This window comes from Phyllobates terribilis, unplaced genomic scaffold, assembly GCF_046119375.1.
Source record: "Phyllobates terribilis strain yellow unplaced genomic scaffold, ASM4611937v1 Scaffold_3__8_contigs__length_932513732, whole genome shotgun sequence".
NCBI lineage: Eukaryota > Metazoa > Chordata > Amphibia > Anura > Dendrobatidae > Phyllobates > Phyllobates terribilis.
Genome location: NW_027362763.1, coordinates 731,713,909 through 731,736,977, shown reverse-complemented (window position 1 = coordinate 731,736,977; position 23,069 = coordinate 731,713,909). Strand labels below are relative to the sequence as shown.

Genomic DNA, 23,069 nt, shown 5'->3' with positions numbered 1-23,069 from the left:
ACACTCTTTGCTAGCTCCTGGACCTGATGGTGCAGGTCTGCAAGCTGGGATGGATTTAGGGCCTGTGCATCAGCCCCCACAAGGTCTACAGGATAGGGCGCTGCCCCCTGGTGGTAAGTGATGGCAGGGCGCCGGGAAGCTTCAGCGCCACCTGCTGCGGGTTGTCTGAGCACTCGGATGGCCCGATCCTTGAACTGCGCAAAAGTCAAATCGGGGTTCTGTAGGGCCATGAGGCGCAGCTGGGTTCTGTGGGAGCTGGACAGCAGACCTTCTATGAACTGGTCAGTCAACAGTTTATCAGAGTCCTGCACGCTACCAGAGTCAGCTTGTTTGATAGCTCTCAGGGCTTCTTGCAGGTTCAAGGCATAGTCTCTGATACTATCCTGGGCCCGCTGCTTACAGCCATAGAACCGCATTTTTATTTCTGCTGAGGTACGGGTATCAAAGGTACTCCGCAGCCGGGTCAGAATGTCCTTTACTGTCTTTTTCTCTTCATCTGACCATGATTTCACTTCCCGCTGGGCTGCACCAGTGAGCTGCCCCGTTAGAATGCTCACTTTCTGTTCTTCCGTCAGGGGATAAACTTTGAACAAACTGTGCAGTCTTTCCCTAAAGTCAGTTAAGGTATGGGATTCCCCTGAGTATTGGGGCAGCCAGGCTGCTCCGGGGATGTAGGGCATAGAGAACGGCATCACCGCTACTGCAGCCCCGCTGGTTGTAGAAGGCCCCTCCGGGTCCGTCATTTTCCTCCCCCCTAGTTACGCGTGGCCTACCTTCCGACGATCCTCTTCTGTAGGCCGCGGCTCCGCTGGTGCTGCTCCGGACGAGGACCTTGCGTCGCGTCCTGGTGACGTCAGCGTCGCTCTCTCTCCCTTCCAGGACCTTGCGCAGCGTCGGTGCGTAGGGCGGGGCTTCAAGTCTCGCGTGCTTTGGAAGTCCACGCCCCTCTTCTTCCCGCGCGGCGTCCTGAAGATGGCGTCCGATGGCGGGAAGACGGCTGAAGATGGCGGGAGACGGCTGAAAATGGCGGGAAACGGCTCCGGATGGCGGGAAAACTCTTCTTCAGGTACGTGTACAGTCTTTTTCAGGCACGCAATACCCGTTTGTGGCGGGTTTGTTACAATCCTGCCGACTATGCCAAAGCTGACTCACCCCCTGGGCCGTGGGGCACTCGAGACCGGACTCCAGGGCAATGCTGGGAGTAGTAGTGGCGACCCGGTCCCGTGGCTCAGGGTGGTCAGACCAGTGATAGTCTATGATGTGCTGTAGGTAATGTCCGACTACGCCACCCGTGGATTGCGGTCAGGGAGGACCGCCGCTGCAAGGCAGACCGCTGAGGCTTGTGTTGGGGATGTAGCAGGGAATAGTACGACTCCCCATAGGAGGAGTGTAGCCTCAGGGCAGGTAATAGGATGCTGGGGTTGATGGTGTAGGCGCAGCAGTAACCACACAGAGTCCAAGAATGCAGTCCAGGGTCTTTTACTGATCTTATCACAGACCCACCTGGAGTACAGGGTAGGAATGGACCTGGGTGTCAGAGGGCATTCGGGCGAGCTCCGCTGGTCAGAGTGAGTGGGTAGGCCTACCGTTCTCTCTCTCTGCCCTTGCTGACTATCTCCCCCTTTAGTGGTATGATAGCCCACGTCCCTGAGCTTGCCGTGTACTAAGCCTGTATGGCTTGCGACTCGGGCCTTAGGTACCTGTAGCTTCTCCGTGCTGTACCGGTCCTTCTGTGTGGCGGAGCCTCCAGGCTTCTTGGCCAAGGGACCTGAAATCCCTTGCGGGTTGGTTTTCTGCTGCAGGGCCTGCAACCCTGACAGCCTCGGACCCCAATGTCCGGTTGTGTACTCTCTCTCTCTGCCAGGACCGGCTCTCGTCGCCTCTGTCCCTGGCTTTCTGCTCCTCCTTTGCTTCCTGGACTCCTCAGCTGCAGCTGACCTGTCCCTCTCTTCTGGGAACCCTTCTGGATGCTTCAGAAGCGGGTCCTGGTCCCTCTAACCCTGCCCTCAGTACCAGTTTTTATAGGGGCAGCCTGCTCCCCCTACTGGCCTGGGACAGGAGGTGCTGCATGCAAATGGTCCATGACCAGAGAACCTCCCTCTTGCTCTCAGACACAGCCTTACAAGTTTGTGGCATCCAGGCCTGGGGTGACACAGTTCCACCAGGGTCTTTTCCTCCATTATCTTGATAGTATCAAGCCATTGGGTTGCTGGTCTTCCTCTTCACCTTGTTTCTTTTATTCTTCCGACCATGATGTCCTTCTCCAGTGATTGCTGTCTTTTGTGTGATGTGTCCAAAGTAGGCAAGTCGTAGCTGGGTGATCTTCGCTTAGAGCGACTTTATTTGTTCCAAAATTGATTTGTTTTTCTTGCCATTCATGGTATTGATAACATCCTTCTTCACCACCACATTTCGAAGGCGTTGATTCTTCTTCTGTCTTCTTTCTTTATCATCCAGGTTTCGCATCCGTGTTACAACAGAAAATATAAACTATGTACAAGCTGTGTCTTCATCACCAGTGAAATGTTCCTTGATCTGATGGCCTTCTCCAGTAACTTGATTGTTGATTTTCCCCTTAGCTATTCTCCTGAAACAAAGATTTAAAGTACCACTCCAGCATTTTTTTTCACTGCTGGAGTAGTGCTTTAAGTGTAAGCCCCTGATGATATGTTCAACTTCCGGCGTCTTCCCCGGTTTTGAGCACCGCTCCGGTCCCACGGTGCCATCTTGTGACCGCAGCTTCTGACAACCGGAAGACTGAAGCTTTCCTCACAAGCTCTCAATACAAGTCTGTGAGAGCCAGAATAAAACCCTCATAGACTTGTATTGAAAAGTAACCTCCGACGAGTTCCAGCATACCCTGAAGCGTGGTGGCAGGTCACTTTTCACAGGAGACGGACCGAAGCAGCGGGGAAACTGATGAAGGCGGTGGAAGGTGAGCATATGACAGGGGTGCAAAAAAAATATGCTGGAGTGGGGCTATAAAAAAATAGCAGACATTACACTTTTGTATATTTTATCCATCCCATAATACAAAAAAAAACCTTATGTAAAAATAAAGTTAGATGGAAAAAAACAAAAAGTAAGACAGCAGCTGGAAAATTTGCTGTGTACTGAAAGTACAAAATTAGCAACGTCCTTGAGGTAAAATGAGAAATTCAACTGAGTTACATCTGGATGTCAGGTTTATTATACTATCAGCACAGGTGACTGCGGGCTATCTCTGGGGCAGCTTTACAAGGTAAGCAGCATACCACAATGTGTTGGTGTAAACATGCAGCATACCACAATGTATTGGTGTAAACATGAAAGATTATAATTGGTGGTCCACACCTGTAAAGCCTATAAATAGCAATGGAGGAACTATGCACCTTTTGATAGACCTTGCATCTTCTGATTATTTCACCATTATGTACTTTTATTGTACTTTTTTTTCCTAGCATTCCTGTTCATTTTTTCCATTTCCCTGAAAGTGGAAAAAGTTGTCATGACCTTTTTCTAATTTATATTTTACAAGGATTTTATTCCTGTGTCCAGAGGTTTATAGGGTAGCTGTTTCTATGATGGTTGTGGAAGTTGGAGGGTGTTTTCTAGAATTCCACCTTTTTGTTTAGCAGCACACGCTGTCTTTCACATTCAATCACCTCTTTGTTTTTGTGTCAATGAGACAGAACTGTGGGAGAGACCTTGAAGTTTGTTTTTCCTTCTTCTTGATACATGCAGATGTACAATGGTGCAGGAAAGGGGAGTCTCTGACAGCAGTAACTGAGGACCTTTATCTCATACTTGATAAAAAGAATATAACATAATTTAGCTCAGAGCAGTAATTACAGGAACCTCCTTGCTTGGTTACAATGTGCTACATATCACATGAATTATTGCAAATCCTGAAGCTCGTGGATTAAAACGTGACCACATTTGTCAAAACGTGTTATAAAACATGTTTATCTTTCTTTAACTGCAACACATATTGTAAAATCAAATAATAAAAAAACTAAGCAAATAAAAAATATATTGATGATGATCGATGGAGGTCTGACCTCTGGAACCCCCAATAATTCTCAAAATGAAGGGGATGCACTGACCATCAAGTAAAAGTTGCGCCAGACTTACATGGTAGAACCAAAGGAAAAAGGTACAAGGGAGTACCAATGAAAATGAATAAAAACTTCAACAGTTATGAACCAGGGAGTTCAAAGGTTCAAAACGTGTAACATCTTTCATGTCTTATAGACCTTAAGCACAATGCAGTCATAGCAATCAGATCATTATCATGGAACATTAATACACAATTTATAAAAAGGATTGATATGGCAGAAAAAATCCGGGTAAGGCAAGAAGAAAAACGAAACACCTTACAGCACACATATAAGTGTGCATAGAATTCAAAAATTGGTTAGATTGCAAAATATTGGAGATATGATCCTATCAAGGTCAATGAGAGGTAGTCAATGTATTTGATTATAACAGTCAAGGGATGGATATAAAAAGCAATGTATTCAAACAGAAAGACTGCAGCACCAATAGAGTGCATATATGACAATACCCAAGGACCAAAAAAAGTTCTGTAGCAGATCAAGAGTGATGAACTCCCCACCTGTATCACTAGTAAAGCCAACTTTGTTAGGGGTCTTACTTGATAGGCTTCACAATAACTTACCGGATGGCCCTGGGTTGGAAGTCCCCTCTTTTGATGGCATAGAAGCACAGATAAGACAGCCTGAGAATAGTGGTAACTTTACTCAATGAGTCAGGTCTAAATATTGACATATTTACACAAAATATATATGGCCTCTCAGATACATGAGAAATCTCTGATGTTCTTACTCCAGGTTTGGATGGCTCTGGCTTTTCTTCTCAACAACTTCCTCACTCACACCTCGGGTGCTCACTCTGTATTCCATACTCTTCAGCTGTAGCACAGTCACTCGTGGGAACCGCATGCCTCTTAATGAATCATAAGAAGTACGAGATGGTGTGCGCCTCGCTACAAATCTTAATCCAGTTGGGGACAAAAGTATGATTCATGTTATAGCAAACGCTGCTCTTCAAGAATTTCATGAGCGGGAGTTGCTGTACGGCAACACGCCCCTGTCCTGCCCCAGCCACCCACTTTGGATAAAAATGGCATGAAAACCTAACATTGGGCCCAAATTTTATGACTTTTCTGAATTTTTTATACCAGAATTCTGGCGAAAAGCTTTGATGAATCGAACTCTAAGTTTATATGTTTTTTTATTTGCATATATTTTTTTTAAGATCACTCTTACTTGTGAAGAAAGCAAATTCAATAATGCGTTAATGCAAATAAGGGACTTTAAATTGGACTGTGACTTAAAATATGGTCATAGGAATATGATTTTGGGGTTTGTTCAAAAATTTTAAACATGTGGAGTCTCCTTCACTAATATCACTGTTTTGACTCACCTGGTGAAGTGGATCTTCTAAGTCCAAGGCCAGGGTGGGCACATGGGCCACGGGCATCGGTGCCGCATACAGATGAGGCAAGTGGGAAATGAGTAGTAGTACTGGAGGCCGCAGGCAGTCAGGAGACTGGGAAGCAAGTAGTAGAAGCACTGGATGCCACAGGTAAACAGGAGACTGGGAAGCAGGTAGTAAAAGCACTGGAGGCTGCAGGGAGACAGGAAACTAAGAAATAGTTAGTAAAGTTACTGGAGGCCACAGGCAGACAGGAGACCAGGAAGCAGATAGCAGAGGTACTGGATGCCGCAGATCAGACAGGAGACCGGGAATCTAGCATCTGAAGTACTGGAGGCCATAGGCAGACAACCCCTTCACAACCTTTGACATGCATGTATGCTAAATATCATGTTCTTGACTTTGATGCGATCTGACACTCCAAGCCCGCATCTTTCCCAGCACATGATGGCTGCTTTAATCAGCCATCATGTGCCTTTAACAGCAGCAGGTGGAAAAGAGTTGTTAAAAGACACATGACTGCTGTTAACCAATCTGCGGGGTGCAGATTGGTTTCCATGACCTATGTTGATGATCCCCTTGTCTGTCATTACGATACTCCTGTGAAAGCCAGCCTGTAGCTGGCATTCATAGGAGATTGTGATTATAGCTACACACTGCAGTGCTGACACACTGCTATGTATAGCATTAACAATCAGATGATCGCAGATTTTTAAAAATATGAAAAAAAAACCCAGAAACGTTCAAATCACCCCTCCCCTTGTCCCATTAAAAATAAAACAATAAAAATACACATATTTGGTATTGCTGCATTTGTAAAAGTCTGATCTATCAAAATATAAAATAAATTAATCCGATCGGTAAACAGTGCAATAGACAAAAAATAGAAGCACCAGAATTTTTTGGGCCGCCGCAACTTTGCAATAAAACGCAATGAGGCAATGGAAACATTGTATCTATCCCAAAATGGTGTCGTAAAATGTCAGCTCAGGGTGCAAAATAACAAGCCCTTATAAAGCCTCATGTCCCAAAAATTGAAAGGGTTACGGGTCTCAGAATTTTTTTTCACCAGTTAGATAAAAAAAAAGCATGCATATTTGGTATCTGCATAATTGAACTGACCTGGGAATCATATTGTTAGGTCAGTTTTACTGTATAGTGAACATAGTAAATACCCCCCCCCCCAAAAAAAATATATATATAAATGAAATTGCCATTTTTTTGCAATTTGTGGGCACTTGGGATTTTTTTCCCTTTCTCGTGCATAACATTAAAAAATGAATGGTGTAATTCAAAAGTACACCTCATCGTGGAAAAAACAAGACCTCACACGGCTATGTGGACGGAAAAAGTAAAAAAGTTATGGCTCTTGCAAGAAGCGGAGGAAAAAGCAAAAGCTAAAAAATGGAAAATCGTAAATGCTTATGTATGAATAGTTATAGTTTTAATACCATGCAGTGTGAAACTATAATTTGCACTCAGAAATATATCATCCCTTACTGAATACCATCTGCCTAAGATTTAGGCAGTTTTTCTTAAAGGTTGGACTACCTGGATAAGTTTTTGCTCCAAATCAATTAGGCTATAGCATTCATAAACGGTTCACCAAATGTTCTTTCCATCTTGTAGGTACTTCTTACCAATGCATATTGAGTCTGAATAGGGTCTTTCATAGCGGGATCCCCTATAACATACAGATGGAGCATCAATCATCTTGACGGTGCCCAACTAATCCAATAGTGCAGTGCACCTATGCTATTTGGGAAGCATGCTGCCTAAGAAGAAAATGGCCATCATTAACATCAATATGCTTTTACAAGGCATATAAAAAGAATTGTCAATTTATAAAACAATTTAAAACATCAAAATTAAATAAAAAATAGCTGAATTTTTCATAAAATGTATGGAAATCTCTATTTGCTATGGATATCTTAATTATATTTACCAACCATTCATGCCCCAGTTGCCCTTAATTGTTCTCCAAAAGTTGTACAAATTTTTGATCTAGTTTTTTTTTGTACTTTAATAATAGCAATTTCTCTAATTTATTTCACATAATAATGGAGAAAGAGACTAAAGAGACTATCAAATATCCTGGAAGATTCATTTTCTAGCCCACCTGCTACATTTCGTGTTAAAATAAAGAGAACTGATTTAAAACTATTTTCTTGTTCTGTTTGAAAGCTGACCTTATGGGCTAGCATCAGTCGGAAACTAATTGCTGAGCATGTTTCTATGGCAATCCTTGTTAGTGTTCAGAAATATTCAGAACTGTAGAAGAAGTCGGCATTTTATTGTCAGAGAAGCAGAAACAAAACACAAATTGCACATTTTTTTTATCATTGTTATATATGTTTATTAGGTGTCTGAAAAAAACATTTTTATTGTTATTTGTTTATTGAAAACACCATTAATTTGCTACTGTAACCGTCACTGTTACCATGCTACTGAGCTCATCATTAGTCACTAAATCAAGACAACATGTGAAGCAATACAGTGAGTTATAAATAAGAAGTCACTTTTTGTGTCAAGTTGAAATTGTTGCCAAACTTGAACTTTTAAATTTTGAATGTCAAATTGAAGTAAAAATGTCAACGAGGCAGACTTGAGTACATTACAATGATTTTTAAGAGTCTAGAACAAAAGACTGTATGCAAATTAACTTTCACCCCTCCCCCACTAAAAAAAGTTTTCTTCCAAGTGCAACCTAGTGAAGGTACCTACCCCATATGTTTGTTAAAGTCTGTCTGCACAAAATTAGTAGAGCAAGCACTTAGTGCACCCTTGCATTTTGCCTCCTATTCATATTTTATATACGTATGTTCGTTGGCATATTGATATTGGAAAGGCAGAGTTGTCAATCAAGAAACAGGGGCACAAAGATATATGCAAAACAAGTAGTTGGGAGGTTGCACTCAAATGCGCAGCCATAGCAAGGGTGCAGCCTTTCATCTAGCCAGAAAAAAAAAATTATTTCATAACCAACAGATCAAGCAGCCTATACAGGTAATTTAAAATTACCTATATAGTCTATGAACATAACAGTATCAGGCTAGTTGTAAAGTCTGTCCGAGACCTACAGCTCAAAAAGGCTTCTTTGGATAAATGTGGTGCTTGCCACTCCGTCTTGAAGATCCCAGAAAAACCCAAGCCTCCACCCTTTAACCTCTCTATATAGGGATCTGGATTTAAAACGAGCCCCCCTGGGTTGCACCCACAGAGCAGCTTTTGGTCATAGGAGCAAGCCTGAGGCAAGGATTGTGAAGCTAGGCAAGTCAGTTACAGAAAAGACAACCAGGGACATTAAACAAGAGACAAAACTATAATCAGTGGCATATCCAACATCAGACGCCAGAAGGACAGACAAAAATAAAATTAGTTAAGACAGGCAGGAGTCAAAGTCAGAAGGGATAACAGATCAGATAAGATCAGGATCAAGTGAGTCAGAATCAAGATTTCAGTAGGAATGGCATCAGACATAAACTAAGCACAATATCTGAGGACAACTCACTGGGAGGTTAAGTAAGGTGTTGTACTGCACCAGTGACCAAATTAGGGAGATGATTACCCCTGCTGATTTTCTGGACATCACACACACATTCTCACTTGTTGAGTGAAGAGAGAAGAAAACAGTGCCATGATTCAAATCTTGAAAAGTCTTGAGACAATAAAGGGATTGTGCAGCACCTGTATCATCTGCCCAATCAACATTGGTGGTAGAGAGACACTGCTGCACACCAACCAAGGATGAACTGCTCCTATCTTCAATAGGTGCCACACATGATACCCGCTGAGTCAAATAGATGCCAAAGCAGATGTCTGCTCAGCTCGGAGCAGCGTCTCCCCACACTTGATGTCAGATTGGGTGGTTAGAGAGAGGCACTGCACAATCCCTGCAATATACTTTCGCCAAGGTACAAACTTTGCTAAGCAACTTGAAGAAAATTAATTCAATTTGGCTTTACAAAAAGTGTTTGCTGCGACAGAAAACAAGATATCTATGTATAGCACAGAATACCATTAGTAAGGAGAACGTGTAATATTTCACAAAGATTTTAGCACCTGTCATTTTATAAGTACAGTTTCTGCCATTTGGCAAGTGCAAGATAAGGTGGTGCTATCATAGTTCTATTAATACTGTGGTTTATACAAACGATGCAAAAAACAGATTCAAATAATACAGGCTCTAAAGATTGTATTTTACTGTTCTGTTTTATATTCTTTTTAAGTCTACTGTAATCATTATGTCTATTATTGCAGGCATCTCTCTTTATATGCATTCATCCATCCGAAGTTTATGCAAAAGTTAGTAATTTACAGGAAGGTACATCGGCCTCACATCTGTCAAATTTATGAACTGATGTGGTTTATTGGTTTTCATCAATAAATGGAATCTGTTACAATATTTTACTATATAAATGGCATACATTACTAAACGATTCCCTTTCCCCTGATGAGGCTGCGGAACTTACTTTGATATTCCACATCAGAATGACTGTATAATAAAAATACAATTTTTAATCAAGTGCACAAGCCCCATCCCGGGTAACATGTCGTTTTAATCATGTATGCAGCTTGTATTGTGAAATCCAGGGGCAAATCCACTTTTAAAGATATGAACTCCTTTTCCATGGAAAAAACATTTTTGCATAATGTTAGTGATTACCTAAATTCTATAAAAGTTTGTCTGCAATTTTCATTCCTTCTTTAATTTTCAGACCCCCTAATATGCAGTTTGCTACTTGATCTAAATTTTCTATTGTGGGAGTTTCTCTTACAGTAATATAGGCTGGATGTGAGCTCTGTGTACATTCTGGGTGCTGTTTCTTCACTTGATTTCATGTATCAGTACAGTTCCAGTACTGTATTTATTTCCTCTCCTTGTACTTTCTTTCTTGTCAATAGCCTATTTTCTATGCTCTCCCTGAGATTCTTTCTCATCTTTCTAGTGGAGATCTATATACCACCCCTCTAACTTGCTATCTCTAACAATAAGAGATCAGAGAGAGCTGGCAGAATCAGCAGCTGACACTCTAATGGATTTGCACATTTTTTTGTAAAATCACTCAGCTAGATAAAGGATTTACAAACACACTGCAGCAACAAAATGTTAGAATTTTTTTTAAGGAAGAGTATTTAAAAAGTTGCTCAACTTTATATTAAAATTAGGCAAAATATAGACACATACTTTAAAGAGTGCATAAGAATATACCGTATATACTCGAGTATAAGCCGATCCGAGTATAAGCCGAGGTACCTAATTATACCACAAAAAACTGGGAAAATTTATTGACTTTAGTTTAAGCCTAGGGTGGGAAATGCAGCAGCTACTGGTAAATTTCCCCATCCTGGTAAATATTGCCTACTCATCCCCAATCCTGGTATGCATTGCTCCTTCATGCCCAATCCTGGTATGCATTGCTCCTTCATGCCCAATCCTGGTATGCATTGCTCCCTCATGCCCAATCCTGGTATGCATGGCCCCCTCATCCCCAATCCTGGTATGCATGGCCCCCTCATCCCCAATCCTGGTATGCATGGCACCCCTCATCCCCAATCCTGGTATGCATGGCACCCCTCATCCCCAATCCTGGTATGCATTGCTCCCTCATGCCCAATCCTGGTATGCATGGCACCCTCATCTCCAATCCTGGTATGTATGGCACCCTCATCTCCAATCCTGGTATGTATGGCCCCCTCATCTCCAATCCTGGTATGCATGGCACCCCTCATCCCAAATCCTGGTATGCATGGCCTCCTCATCCCCCAATCCTGGTATGTATGACACCCCTCACCCCCAATCCTGGTATGCATGGCCTCCTCATCCCCAATCCTGCTATGTATTGCGCCCCAAATCCCAATCCTGGTATGCATGCCCCCTCATCCTCAATCCTGATTTGCATGGCCTCCTCATCACCCAATCCTGGTATGTATGGCACCCCCATCACTGCACACATAAAAAATAAATACCCATACTCACCTTTCTTCTTCACCTCTGCTCCAGCGCTGCATCCTGTTCTACTGCAGCTGCTCATGTCAGCATCTGAGCAGTACATGGCGACACAGCCATGCGCTCTCAGAAGCTGATGTGAGCTGTCGGAATATTCACTCCTTTTCACGCCAGGACTATGTGTGTGGAGAGGAGCGAATATGCATTCTCTTTAGTAGCGGGCACTGTCAGCAGGAGCTGCGGCTCAGCGTCTTCTCCGTGCCCGCTACTAAAGAGAATGAATATTCCCTCTTCTTTATGCCCATATGAATGTAGAAAAGGGAATATTTATTTCCCTTTAGCAGCGAGCACACATGGTAGCTGCAGCAGCAACTGCTGCGTGTGCCCCTGCTCCTCCGCTGCCGCAAACCCCCCCAAAATCTAGCAACAGAATTTCTATATACTTGAGTATATACCCGAGTATAAGCCGAGGGGGACTTTTTCAGCATAAAAAAATGTGCTGAAAAACTTGGCTTATACTCGAGTACATAAGGTAGTAGAGTTGGGCGAGTTTATTCTACTGATATTGAATTCTATTTCATTTCTACAAAAATCTACGTATATTCTACAGAATGTAGATTTTTTGTAATTCTCTCTGTGCGAATTTAGAAAGATGTCAGCCAGCTGAGGACCAGCAAAAGGTTATAAATAAAAAAACTAATAATTACCTCACTCATCATCTCACTTCCACTGCTCACTTTCCTCCGTGTGATCATTGGAGGCATTTCTACCGATGCGGCTTGCTGAAACTCAGGGCCTCTTCACACTAGGCTGGGACTTCCGGCCATGACCAGGCCTGGGACATCTTTACACAGAGGCACTGTAAGGCTGCAGCAATATTGTTACATCATGACGTGCACTACAACCTTATTGCAAGGCCTCTAGGCCAGGATTATAAACCGTGACTGGGCCTGGGAGTTGGGATGTCACTGCACATGCCTAGTGACTTCCTGAACCTAGTCATGGCTGGGAATGTCTCGGCTTAGCGTAAGGTTGCTCAAGGTTTCTGCGCATGATAGCAGTAAGAAGAGACGCCAAGGATTGTAAGGAATACAATAAATGGTGGAGGTGAGTGGTGACATTACTATAAGTTGTTCTTTCTTCTTTACTACATCTTACGTTTTATGCTCTGGGGTCTCTCAATCCAATTAATGGAGAATAAAGTCGCTGTAAAGCTAATTTCTTTGTAAAATCAGCACAATTTGGCAATTTAAAATCTCATTAAATCTGTTCAACTCTGTAAAAATTCTGAATTAATCTTTAAGTGGTTTGACAAAAAATCTAAATGGTACTGAAAACTTATTTCACCAATACAACACAAATACAGTGTTCATTTTAGGACATGATCAGATATCAAAATCAAACATCAGAATGATAAGGCATCAAAATCAAACATCAGATTGATGAGGCTAAATACCCTGTTTGAGAACTGATTCTGATGAGTGATTCTGACAAGTGATTTTGACAAATGATTTTGATGAGTGATTCTGATGAGTGATTCTGATGAGCGATTTTGACGAGCGATTCTGACAAGCGATTCTGACGAGCGATTTTGATGAGCGATTTTGACGAGCTATTCTGACGAGTGATTTTGACGAGTGATTCTGACAAAATCATTTGTCAAAATCACTTGACGAGTGATTCTGACGAGTGATTTTGACAAGTGATTTTGATGAGCGATTCTGACGAGTGATTTTGACGAATGATTCTGACGAATGATTCTGACGAATGAATTTGACAAGTGATTCTGACGAGTGATTCTGATGAGTGATTCTGACAAATGATTTTGACGAGTGATTCTGACAAGTGACTTTTACAACTGTAATAATAATAATTAAAAAAAAAGAAGTAACTTCGCTCATGGGACTTGAACCCAAAATTCTGTGTCCCAAAACCAGTGCACTACCACTGAGGTATAAACTCAGTTATATAAACCCAGGAGCTCTATTTGGTTACATGATTTTCTGTGCAAACTTGTCTAAAACTCATTGGGACTTATGCACACACTGCAAGCAAGCCAAATACAAATGATGTTTGATTTTGATGTGTGAGTCTGATGTGTGACTTTCTTCAAACATCAGAATCAGAATCACAATGACTTTTAGTCACCCTGAGTATTTTCACGGTTGATCTCATAAGACAAGAAAAGCTATCAGTTAGTGTCACTTGACTGGATAGCGCAATGGCAAGGCTTCAGTCTCTAAAACTACACTGTTAAGAGTTCAAATCCTGATAGGAATTAGATTTTTTTTTTTTATTATGGCTATTTAGTACACAAACTACAGGGGTGTGCTAAATGTAATTTACCATGCAAATAGACAGCGTGTCTGAAACTCTTAACACATCAGGATGACAATCAGAGTGTCAGATATTAAAAGTAAAACACCCCTGTAGTTTGTGTGCTAAATAGCCATAATAATAAAAAAAAAATCTTATACCTATCAGGATTTGAATTCTTGACTGATGCCTTACCATTGCACTATCCAGTCAGGTCATACTAACTGATAGCTTTTCTTGTCTTAGGAGATCAACCATGAAAATACTCAGGGTGACTAAAAGTCATTCTGATTCTGATGTTTGAAGAAAGACACTCATCAGACTCACACATCAAAATCAAACATCATTTGAATTTTGCTTGCTTGCAGTCTGTGCATAAGTCCCAATGAATGAGTTTTAGACAAGTTTGCACTGAAAATCATATAACCAAATAGAACTCCTAGGAGTTAATAACTGAGTTCATAGCTTAATGGTTAGTGCACTGGCTTTGATATGCAGAACTTTGGGTTCAAGTCCCATCAGCGAACAGTTACTTTTTTTTTTTTTATTATTATTACAGTTGTAAAAGTCACTTGTCAGAATCACTCGTCAAAATCACTTGTCAAAATCACTTATCAGAATCACTCGTCAAAATCACTTATCAGAATCACTTGTCAGAATCACTTGTCAAAATCAGTTATCAGAATCACTCGTCAGAATCACTCGTCAAAATCACTTATCAGAATCACTTGTCAGAATCACTTGTCAAAATCAGTTCTCAGACAGGGTATTTAGCCTCAAACTGACATCATTCTGATTTGATATCTGATCATGTCCTAAAATGGACACTGTACACATAAACAATTCTGTCATATATCATACATCAGTTGCATAAAAGTGACACATTCAGTCCCATGAAAAAACTGAGCTATCTCCCAATAAATCTAAAATTCTGGATAGGTTCTAAAGAAAACTTTTGAAACGCTAAGCTTTATATATGTATATCAGTATTTATGTTGTAATGTCTGTATTCCTGTGATATGCATTAAGATTAGAACTAATATAGTAGTATTCTTACCATTTCTTCATTTTCTATACATTCATTTCTTATACAGAGAGATCTCTGAGAATTATGACCTAAAATCAATAGAGGCAAATGTGTTCTCAAACGGCCCTCAACTACAAGAAATGTAAGTCATTGAAATATTTCCAAAATTACTTACCTTTCACCAAATTAAGAATTGTATGAACTTGAGAAAGTTTAAGTAGAACTTAAAGGGACATTCAGTCAAAAGTTTGTGTTATCTTTTCTTGCTGTGGAGTTGAATGCAATCAGTTGCTGTCAATGGGCCAGTATTTTGAAGAAGAGGACAGATGGCTTGTACACTTTAATAGGATGACTGACAGGAAGTCCATCAAAATGTCTGCCCCCATAATCATTACTGTATCTCAATATCCTTAAAGTCTACTGACCTTAAGACATTTTTCTATATGTATGTATGACTGATTTTACCACTTACTTTCAAAACTTCCACTTTTATAAACTATTTGTTTTAGGTTTAATGCTCCTTCAATAACCATGAGTAAGGCGTAGCCGAAACACGTTGGCTGGAGACCACTGGTGGAACCACTACTGTTTTATGACTTTCAAATAAATACTGAAGTTTTTCTTATTTGATTCTTTGCTGAAGACTTTTTTTGTTTTAATGCTCCTTTAAGGGATGGAGGATACAAATTCAGTTTTATGTTGTTGACTATCATAGCTTTGTTTTATCTGATTAATAAATATATGGGGTTCAAGAAAATGAATACGTTTAACAGTTATTTGGTGTAACTGACATAAAAAAGCCTATACTGTCATATACTTCTATTAATGCAGCAATATATTTGACACAGAGGTCAAGTACTGACAAATTTTGAGCTAATTGAAGCCCACTGGGATCTATTATACTTCTTTTTTTCAATAATAAATGTTCCTGAGCCTTGAACAAGAGTTATATACCTTGCATATTGATATTCAGAATAGTCAATAGTACCTAATCCAGAACTTTTTCTTCAAGAAACTACTTGCTTCTACAGATCAGCTACAGAGAAAAGTAAAATAAAAGAACCAGATAATTTGTGGAGATATTTCTTTGGTTTGTTGTAAGTTGCTTTTTACTTTTGAGATGTACAAACTAAAATTTGTGCCAGAGAGGAGCAGATCTTTTAAAATTTGAATTCATGTGGTTCACCAAATTTTCCCCCAAAATTTGCTTTGCTGCAAATATGCAAATTGCCTCTTCAGAGTAAAAGAGGACTAGAACTCTATAGCGCCACCTATTGGAAGCAGCAATCCTACAAGTCACAATCAACCCTTTAACGAGTTGTACAATATGAGTTAGGATAAAAGCCAAATCAGAATCGCAATTCGCAGACACGGTGTTTCGGGTTGTTGGCCCTCGTCAGTGCAAAGTATGAGAACTGATTTGTCTAGATGAGAGGCTCTGGACTGGGGTCTAAGGGGTAACGTTTCTTCTTGTGGAGAGTGACGTACCAGTGCTGGCATGTCAAAGTAAGGAGGCTTATTCGCCGTGCAATGCTCCTCTGGGAAATTTAATATGCAAATTGCTTCTTCAGAGAAAAGAGGACTGGAACTCTATAGCGCCACCTATTGGAAGCAGCAATCCCACAAATCACAATCAACTCTTTAGCGAGTTGTGTAATATGACTTAGGATAATAGCCAAATCAAAATTTCAATTTGCCGACAAGGTGTTTCAGACTGTTGGCCCTCATCAGTGCAAAGTATGAGAACTGATTTGGCTAGATGAGAGGCTCTAGACTGGGGTCTAAGGGGCAACGTTTCTCCTTGTGGAGAGTGACGTACAGGCTCTGGCATGTCAAGAAATTCACACAAATTTCAATATAAGAAAAGGAAAGAGATAGAGATGGTCAGTGAGGGGAATCACGAGCACTGCCACCCAAAACAATATTAGCCTGCTTAGCGATGGTGGCAGGCAAGAAAGACTGATTTCCAATTATGTTCAATATCATATATACATTCCATTTACCTGTGGTGTCTGAAAATGCAAGCCGCAATTTGGAAATACAAACTGAGCCTGCAGGGCATTTTTGGGAAAGGATCACTGCCAACTGGGAACGCTGATCTCTGACTGATCATCAGTTTACAAGGTATGATAATCCTATACGTGTGACAACTGTAGGGCATTGTAGGGAAGCAAATTCAGCCACGCAAAATGACATCAGCCCACTCATCAATGGCATCGGGCAGGTTTTTTTGTATTGGAAGCGCAAATTTCTGGAAACTCAACTCAAACTCGATCTTTTGTGAATTGATCTGCTCATCTCTAGTTGTTGCGATTCGATTAGCAGAATCGGGTCTAGTGATAAATGGATAATCTGTGACTGACAGATGGGAGATCTGCTAACCACTTCTGATGGAATCCTTGGCTCCTCTTTTAGTTAGCCAGCTTGGTACTTCTGAACTCGCTCCAAGCCGTCTAGTAAAAATAAGAGTCACAGATTCTAGCTGGTTGGAGATGGTTCGCTGGGCTCCCTACAAACTTGGTCTTTGGTTAGGGTCCTGTGAATTGATTGTTAGAACCTTGCTGTTAGGTTTTTTTTCCTTTGCTGGTCACATGACCTTGTTGGCCTATTTAATCCTGCTCCGCCCTTCTGGCTTTGCTGGACTTCATTATATATCTACTTTCTAGCTAGCCTGTGCTTTGTATCTAGCTCTGTTAGTTTGCTTGGTCTACGGACCTCTATGTTCTATCTATTTTGTTTGTTCGTCTGTCTGCTACTATTTCTGTTAGGAGGTGTCCCATATTCCTCCCAGTCCTTAATACTTGTAGGGATTCCCTCCCCACATCTATAGGTCTTCGTACAGACTAGATTAGGACTTTAGCAGGTCTGATCGCAGGATCAGGTTCCCTGTTGCATCGTAGGGATTCAGCTGAGTCTTATAATAGGGACAGATCTCCTCTCTTTCCTTGGCTTTGGTAGCAGAACATAACAGCAAGTCCAGCCAGCAAATTCTCTAAGGAAAGATTTTTCTGTTCCATCATGGTGTCGGTTCAGGATTTGACTCATCGCCTGCAGGGACTCTCTCTGGAGGTGGCCGAGCTCCGTCAGCACGTGAGTAACTGTCCTGGAGCACATTTCTTGGAGCCTAAGGTATGTTTGCCGGATTTGTTTTTTGGTGAACACCGAGAATTTTTTTCATTTAAAAATGCTTGCTTATTGTATTTTCGTTTGAGACCTAAGTCCTCTGGGGATGAATCCCAGCGCGTAGGGTTCATAATGTCACTTTTGCGCAAAGAGCCTCAGGAGTGGGCCTTTTCTTTGCAACCTAGTGATTCATGCTTCAGATCAGTGGATAGTTTTTTTTCTGCTTTGGGACTATTATATGATGATCCTGACCGTGTCGCATCAGCTGAGACTGAGTTGAGACGTCTAAAACAAGGATCGGGTAATGTGGAAAAATATTGTACACATTTTCGTCGTTGGTCCACTCAAACAGGGTGGAACGATTCTGCTCTGAAAAGTCTATTTCTTGCTGGGCTCAGTGAAAGGGTTAAAGACCTGCTAATTGCTTATCCTACACCTGAAGATTTGCAACAGGCTATGCAATTAGCTATACGGGTGGATAGAAGACTGCGTGCTAGGGTTAATGAGAGCAAATCCTCTGCTATGTCAGTTTCTGGTTATGATAATGTGTGTACTAACAGTGGTGAACCGATGGAGATTGGATCGGTGGCACCTCGCTCTCAAGAAAAAGACCGTCGTTTTTCGCAAGGCTTGTGTTTCTATTGCGGAAAATCTGGTCATTTGATTAAAGGCTGTGAGCTTCGTATGAAGAAAGAAAAAAAAATGGTCAGTCACGCCCGTATTGCCTGTTTAAATTCCAAGGGTATATTTTTAGCTGCTTCCACGATTGCTCAGGAAAAATTAATGGAATTTCGGGTGTTTGTTGATTGCGGGTCTACACTGAATGTAATTGATGGGGGATTCGTGGAAAAACTCAATTTAAAACCTGAACCTTTGTCATCCCCCATTGCTGTGGTTTCTGTGGATGGCTCCCCTTTGAAGAATATTACTCTCAAGGTCAGTGAATTTCCTCTCACTATTAATGGTGTTCACCATGAGAAATTGGATTTGGTAGTGTTGAATAACTTGCCTTCTCCAGTAATATTGGGTTTGCCCTGGTTAAAATTTCACAATCCTGTACTGGATTGGTCTACCAGTGAAATTAAATCCTGGAGCCATAAATGTTATGACAAGTGTTGTAACGGGCGTATTGCAGCTTTGGATAGGGGAGAATTGCCTGTTCCTATTCAGGATTTTTGGAGAGTTTTTTCTGAGAAGGAATCGCAGGTTTTGCCTCCCCATAGAGACTATGATTGTTCTATTGAATTTGTCCCTGGAGCGACTCTTCCTAAGAGTCGTTTATTTAACCTTACTATTCCTGAGAGGAAGGCTTTGGAGGAATACATACAGACAAGCTTGGCCGCCGGTCACATTAGGCCCTCTAAGTCTCCTGTGGCGGTTGGATTTTTTTTTGTAAAAAAAAAGGACGGCGGTTTACGTCCTTGTCTGGATTTTCGTGAGATTAACAAAATTACGGTACGCAATCCTTACCCACTGCCATTGATTCCTGATCTGTTTAACCAGTTATTGGGGGCCAAGTGGTTCTCTAAAATTGACCTTAAGGGGGCATACAATCTGTTGCGCATGAAGGAGGGTGATGAATGGAAGACTGCTTTTAACACTCCTGTGGGTCATTTTGAGAATCTGGTTATGCCTTTTGGTCTTACTAATGCTCCTGCATTTTTTCAGAATCTGATTAATGACATCCTTAGACCTTTGATCGGTAAAAATGTGGTTGTGTATTTGGATGACATTTTGATTTATTCGCCACATCTGGAGTCTCATTGGCGGAGCGTGCGTGAGGTATTACAGTTATTAATGGACAATTCGCTTTTTGCTAAGCTGGAGAAATGTGAGTTCGCTGTACAGAGAATTAGTTTTTTGGGCTACATTATCTCCAGCAAAGGTTTTGAGATGGATCCGGTTAAGGTTCAGGCTGTGCAGGAATGGCCTAGGCCTATTGGTTTGAAATCGATACAGAGGTTTTTGGGTTTCGCCAATTACTATAGAAAGTTCATAAAAAAATTTTCTAGTATTGTCAAACCTCTGACTGATCTCACCAGGAAAGGTGCTGATGCGGTTCAGTGGTCTTCTGAGGCCATTGAAGCTTTTGTGTATCTCAAGGAGAGGTTCACCTCTGCTCCCATCCTTATGCAGCCTGATGTTACTAGGCCGTTTTTGGTTGAGGTTGATGCTTCCTCTGTGGGGGTTGGCGCAGTATTGTCTCAGGATAACGGGGATGGATTACATCCCTGTGCCTTTTTTTCAAACAAATTTTCGGAGACTGAATTGAATTACGATATTGGTAATCGGGAATTATTGGCTATTAAACTCGCATTTGAACACTGGCGCCACTTCTTGGAAGGTGCGGAAATTCCCGTTCAGGTTCTTACGGATCATAAAAATCTGATATATCTTGATGCTGCCAAGCGCCTGAATGCCCGTCAGGCTAGGTGGGCACTGTTTTTCTCGCGGTTTAATTTCTCCGTTACTTACATCCCTGGTACTAAGAATGTTAAGGCGGATGCCTTGTCTCGCAGTTTTTCTCCCATAGTCGGTGCTGAGAAAGAGGAAAACATTTTACAAGAAGGTGTTGTGATAGCTGCTTTAGACTCCGTTTTGGAAGATGAGATTCTTAAAGCTCAGGAGAATGCCCCATCTAACACTCCTCATGGGAGGTTGTTTGTGCCTGGGACCTTTAGGAGAGATTTGTTTGTTGAGTGTCACGAATCTCGGTTGGCAGGTCATCCCGGAATCTCTGAGACCAAGAGACTGGTGGGTCGCAGTTTTTGGTGGCCTGGATGGCAGAAGGAAGTCATTAAGTGGGTGCGCCAATGTACTATATGTGCTAGATCTAAGTCCTCACATACTCCTGCTGCGGGGTTGCTTTGTCCTTTGGAGGTTCCCAGTGCTCCTTGGACACATTTGGCTATGGACTTTATAACTGACCTTCCCCCCTCTGAGGGTTTTACTGTCATCTGGGTGGTCGTGGACCGTTTTAGCAAGATGTGTCACTTGGTTCCCTTCGTCAAACTGCCCTGCGCTAAAACTCTCGCTAAGGCCTTTGTCAAGGAAATTGTCAGACTTCATGGCGTTCCTACTGACATTGTTTCTGATAGGGGTCCTCAGTTCGTGGCTCGTTTTTGGCGTGCCTTTTGTGACAGGTTGGGAATTCATTTGTCGTTTTCGTCCGGATATCATCCTGAATCTAATGGCCAGACAGAAAGGAAAAACCAGGATGTTGAGCAGTTCTTGCGTTGTTTTGTGGCAGACAATCAAGAGGGGTGGTCTGAGTTTCTGCCACTTGCCGAATTTGCTCTGAACAATCATACATCTTCTTCTGCTGGTTGTTCGCCTTTTTTTTGTTGTTCTGGGAGACATCCGTCGTTTGGGTCGTTCTCCAAGTTGGGATCTGCCGTGCCTGAGGAGGAGAATTTTTCCGGTGATTTGGAAAGAGTTTGGACGGATGTGCGTGGTAATCTTCAGGAGGCCAACAGAAAATCTAAAGACTACTTTGATAGGAAACGACAGGAGGTTTTGTTCGCTGTTGGTGACATGGTTTGGTTGTCCTCTAGGAATCTGCGGTTGAGGATTCCTTCTAAGAAATTGGGTCCCAAGTTTGTAGGGCCCTTTAAGGTGCTTCAGGTTGTCAACCAATCTGCTGTTAGGTTGGAGGTTCCTACCTCCTGGAGAATTAATCCGGTCTTTCATGTCTCTCTGTTAAAAAAAGCTGTTGTGTCGGATGGTGACGCCTCTGCCTCTGTTCCTCCGGTGGTGGAGGACGGGGAATATGAAATTTCTCGCATCCTTGACTCTAGACGGTATAGAGGTAGTTTGCAGTATCTTGTGGCCTGGAAAGGTTTCGGACCCGAGGATAACTCTTGGGTGAGGTCAGATGATGTTTCCGCGTCCAGACTTATCAGAGCGTTTCACAGGAGATTTCCTGATAAGCCTGGTCCTAGGGGATCCGGAGGATCCTCTTAGAAGGGGGGGTACTGTTAGAACCTTGCTGTTAGGTTTTTTTTCCTTTGCTGGTCACATGACCTTGTTGGCCTATTTAATCCTGCTCCGCCCTTCTGGCTTTGCTGGACTTCATTATATATCTACTTTCTAGCTAGCCTGTGCTTTGTATCTAGCTCTGTTAGTTTGCTTGGTCTACGGACCTCTATGTTCTATCTATTTTGTTTGTTCGTCTGTCTGCTACTATTTCTGTTAGGAGGTGTCCCATATTCCTCCCAGTCCTTAGTACTTGTAGGGATTCCCTCCCCACATCTATAGGTCTTCGTACAGACTAGATTAGGACTTTAGCAGGTCTGATCGCAGGATCAGGTTCCCTGTTGCATCGTAGGGATTCAGCTGAGTCTTATAATAGGGACAGATCTCCTCTCTTTCCTTGGCTTTGGTAGCAGAACATAACATTGATTCACACAAACTATAGTATAAACGTTAATATCCCACATCCTAGTAAATAGGAAAGCCCAATGGATCATTCATTTAACTTATATTAAACTATTTTTGGCAGACATTTTGTGCATAACAAAAAGCCTCAGGTTCCAGAACGTAAAAGCGTCATCCAATGAAAAACATTTATCATTTATACATGATAACTAAAATGGAGGTCATCAAGGTCCGCAAAGTCTATGGTACTGACTGAAAACATTCAAGGACAGAGTTCAGCTGTTTTGATTGGTGAGATTAAAGTGAATTGAGTGGCAGGATTCAATTTAAACACCTCCCTATGTAAGGTGCCCCAGCAAGGTAGTCGTGGGCAAGCTGTGGCCCCTGCTCGCTCTGGCACCCTACAGACAATGTGTGTCCTCTCTCTGATGTGCTGCAATGTATGTGGTGCTCTCCACTTACTTTGGACCATCCGGTCGCTGCTGTCTCCATGCATTTCTCTTCTGGGACCAGGGCAGCAATAAATTCAGAGGACACGAGGTTCTTAACCATAACTGAGACTTTACTTGGGGAAGAGGAATATGTATATTACATATTATATAATTATATATATATTTACAGGCAGATATAATGGATAAGGCCCAACGGGTTGTCATCTTTCCCACAGGTCCTTGATGCAACTTCAGCCCTGGCTCCCTCTTTAAGTGAAGCATCTCTGTTGCTCTATTCTCTAGCCCTAGAGAATCTTCCTCACCAGTGGATCCAGTATATCTGGATCCTAGAGCTTCCCACATCCAAGCCTTGAGTCCTTGCTTCTTCTGCAGCCTGCAGACAGAA

General features: G+C 42.0%; 1 protein-coding gene across 3 annotated transcripts in view; it reads left to right on the top strand.

Annotated features, from left to right (window-relative positions):
* The window catches only part of FSHR (follicle stimulating hormone receptor), a 307,547-nt gene that overhangs the window by 159,655 nt on the left and 124,823 nt on the right, over nucleotides 1–23,069 (top strand). For all 3 annotated transcript variants that reach the window (XM_073672099.1, XM_073672098.1, XM_073672097.1), the window contains exon 3: nucleotides 14,800–14,874. In XM_073672099.1, the coding sequence (XP_073528200.1) occupies nucleotides 14,800–14,874 (75 nt within the window). The remainder of the gene's footprint in view (nucleotides 1–14,799; nucleotides 14,875–23,069) is intronic.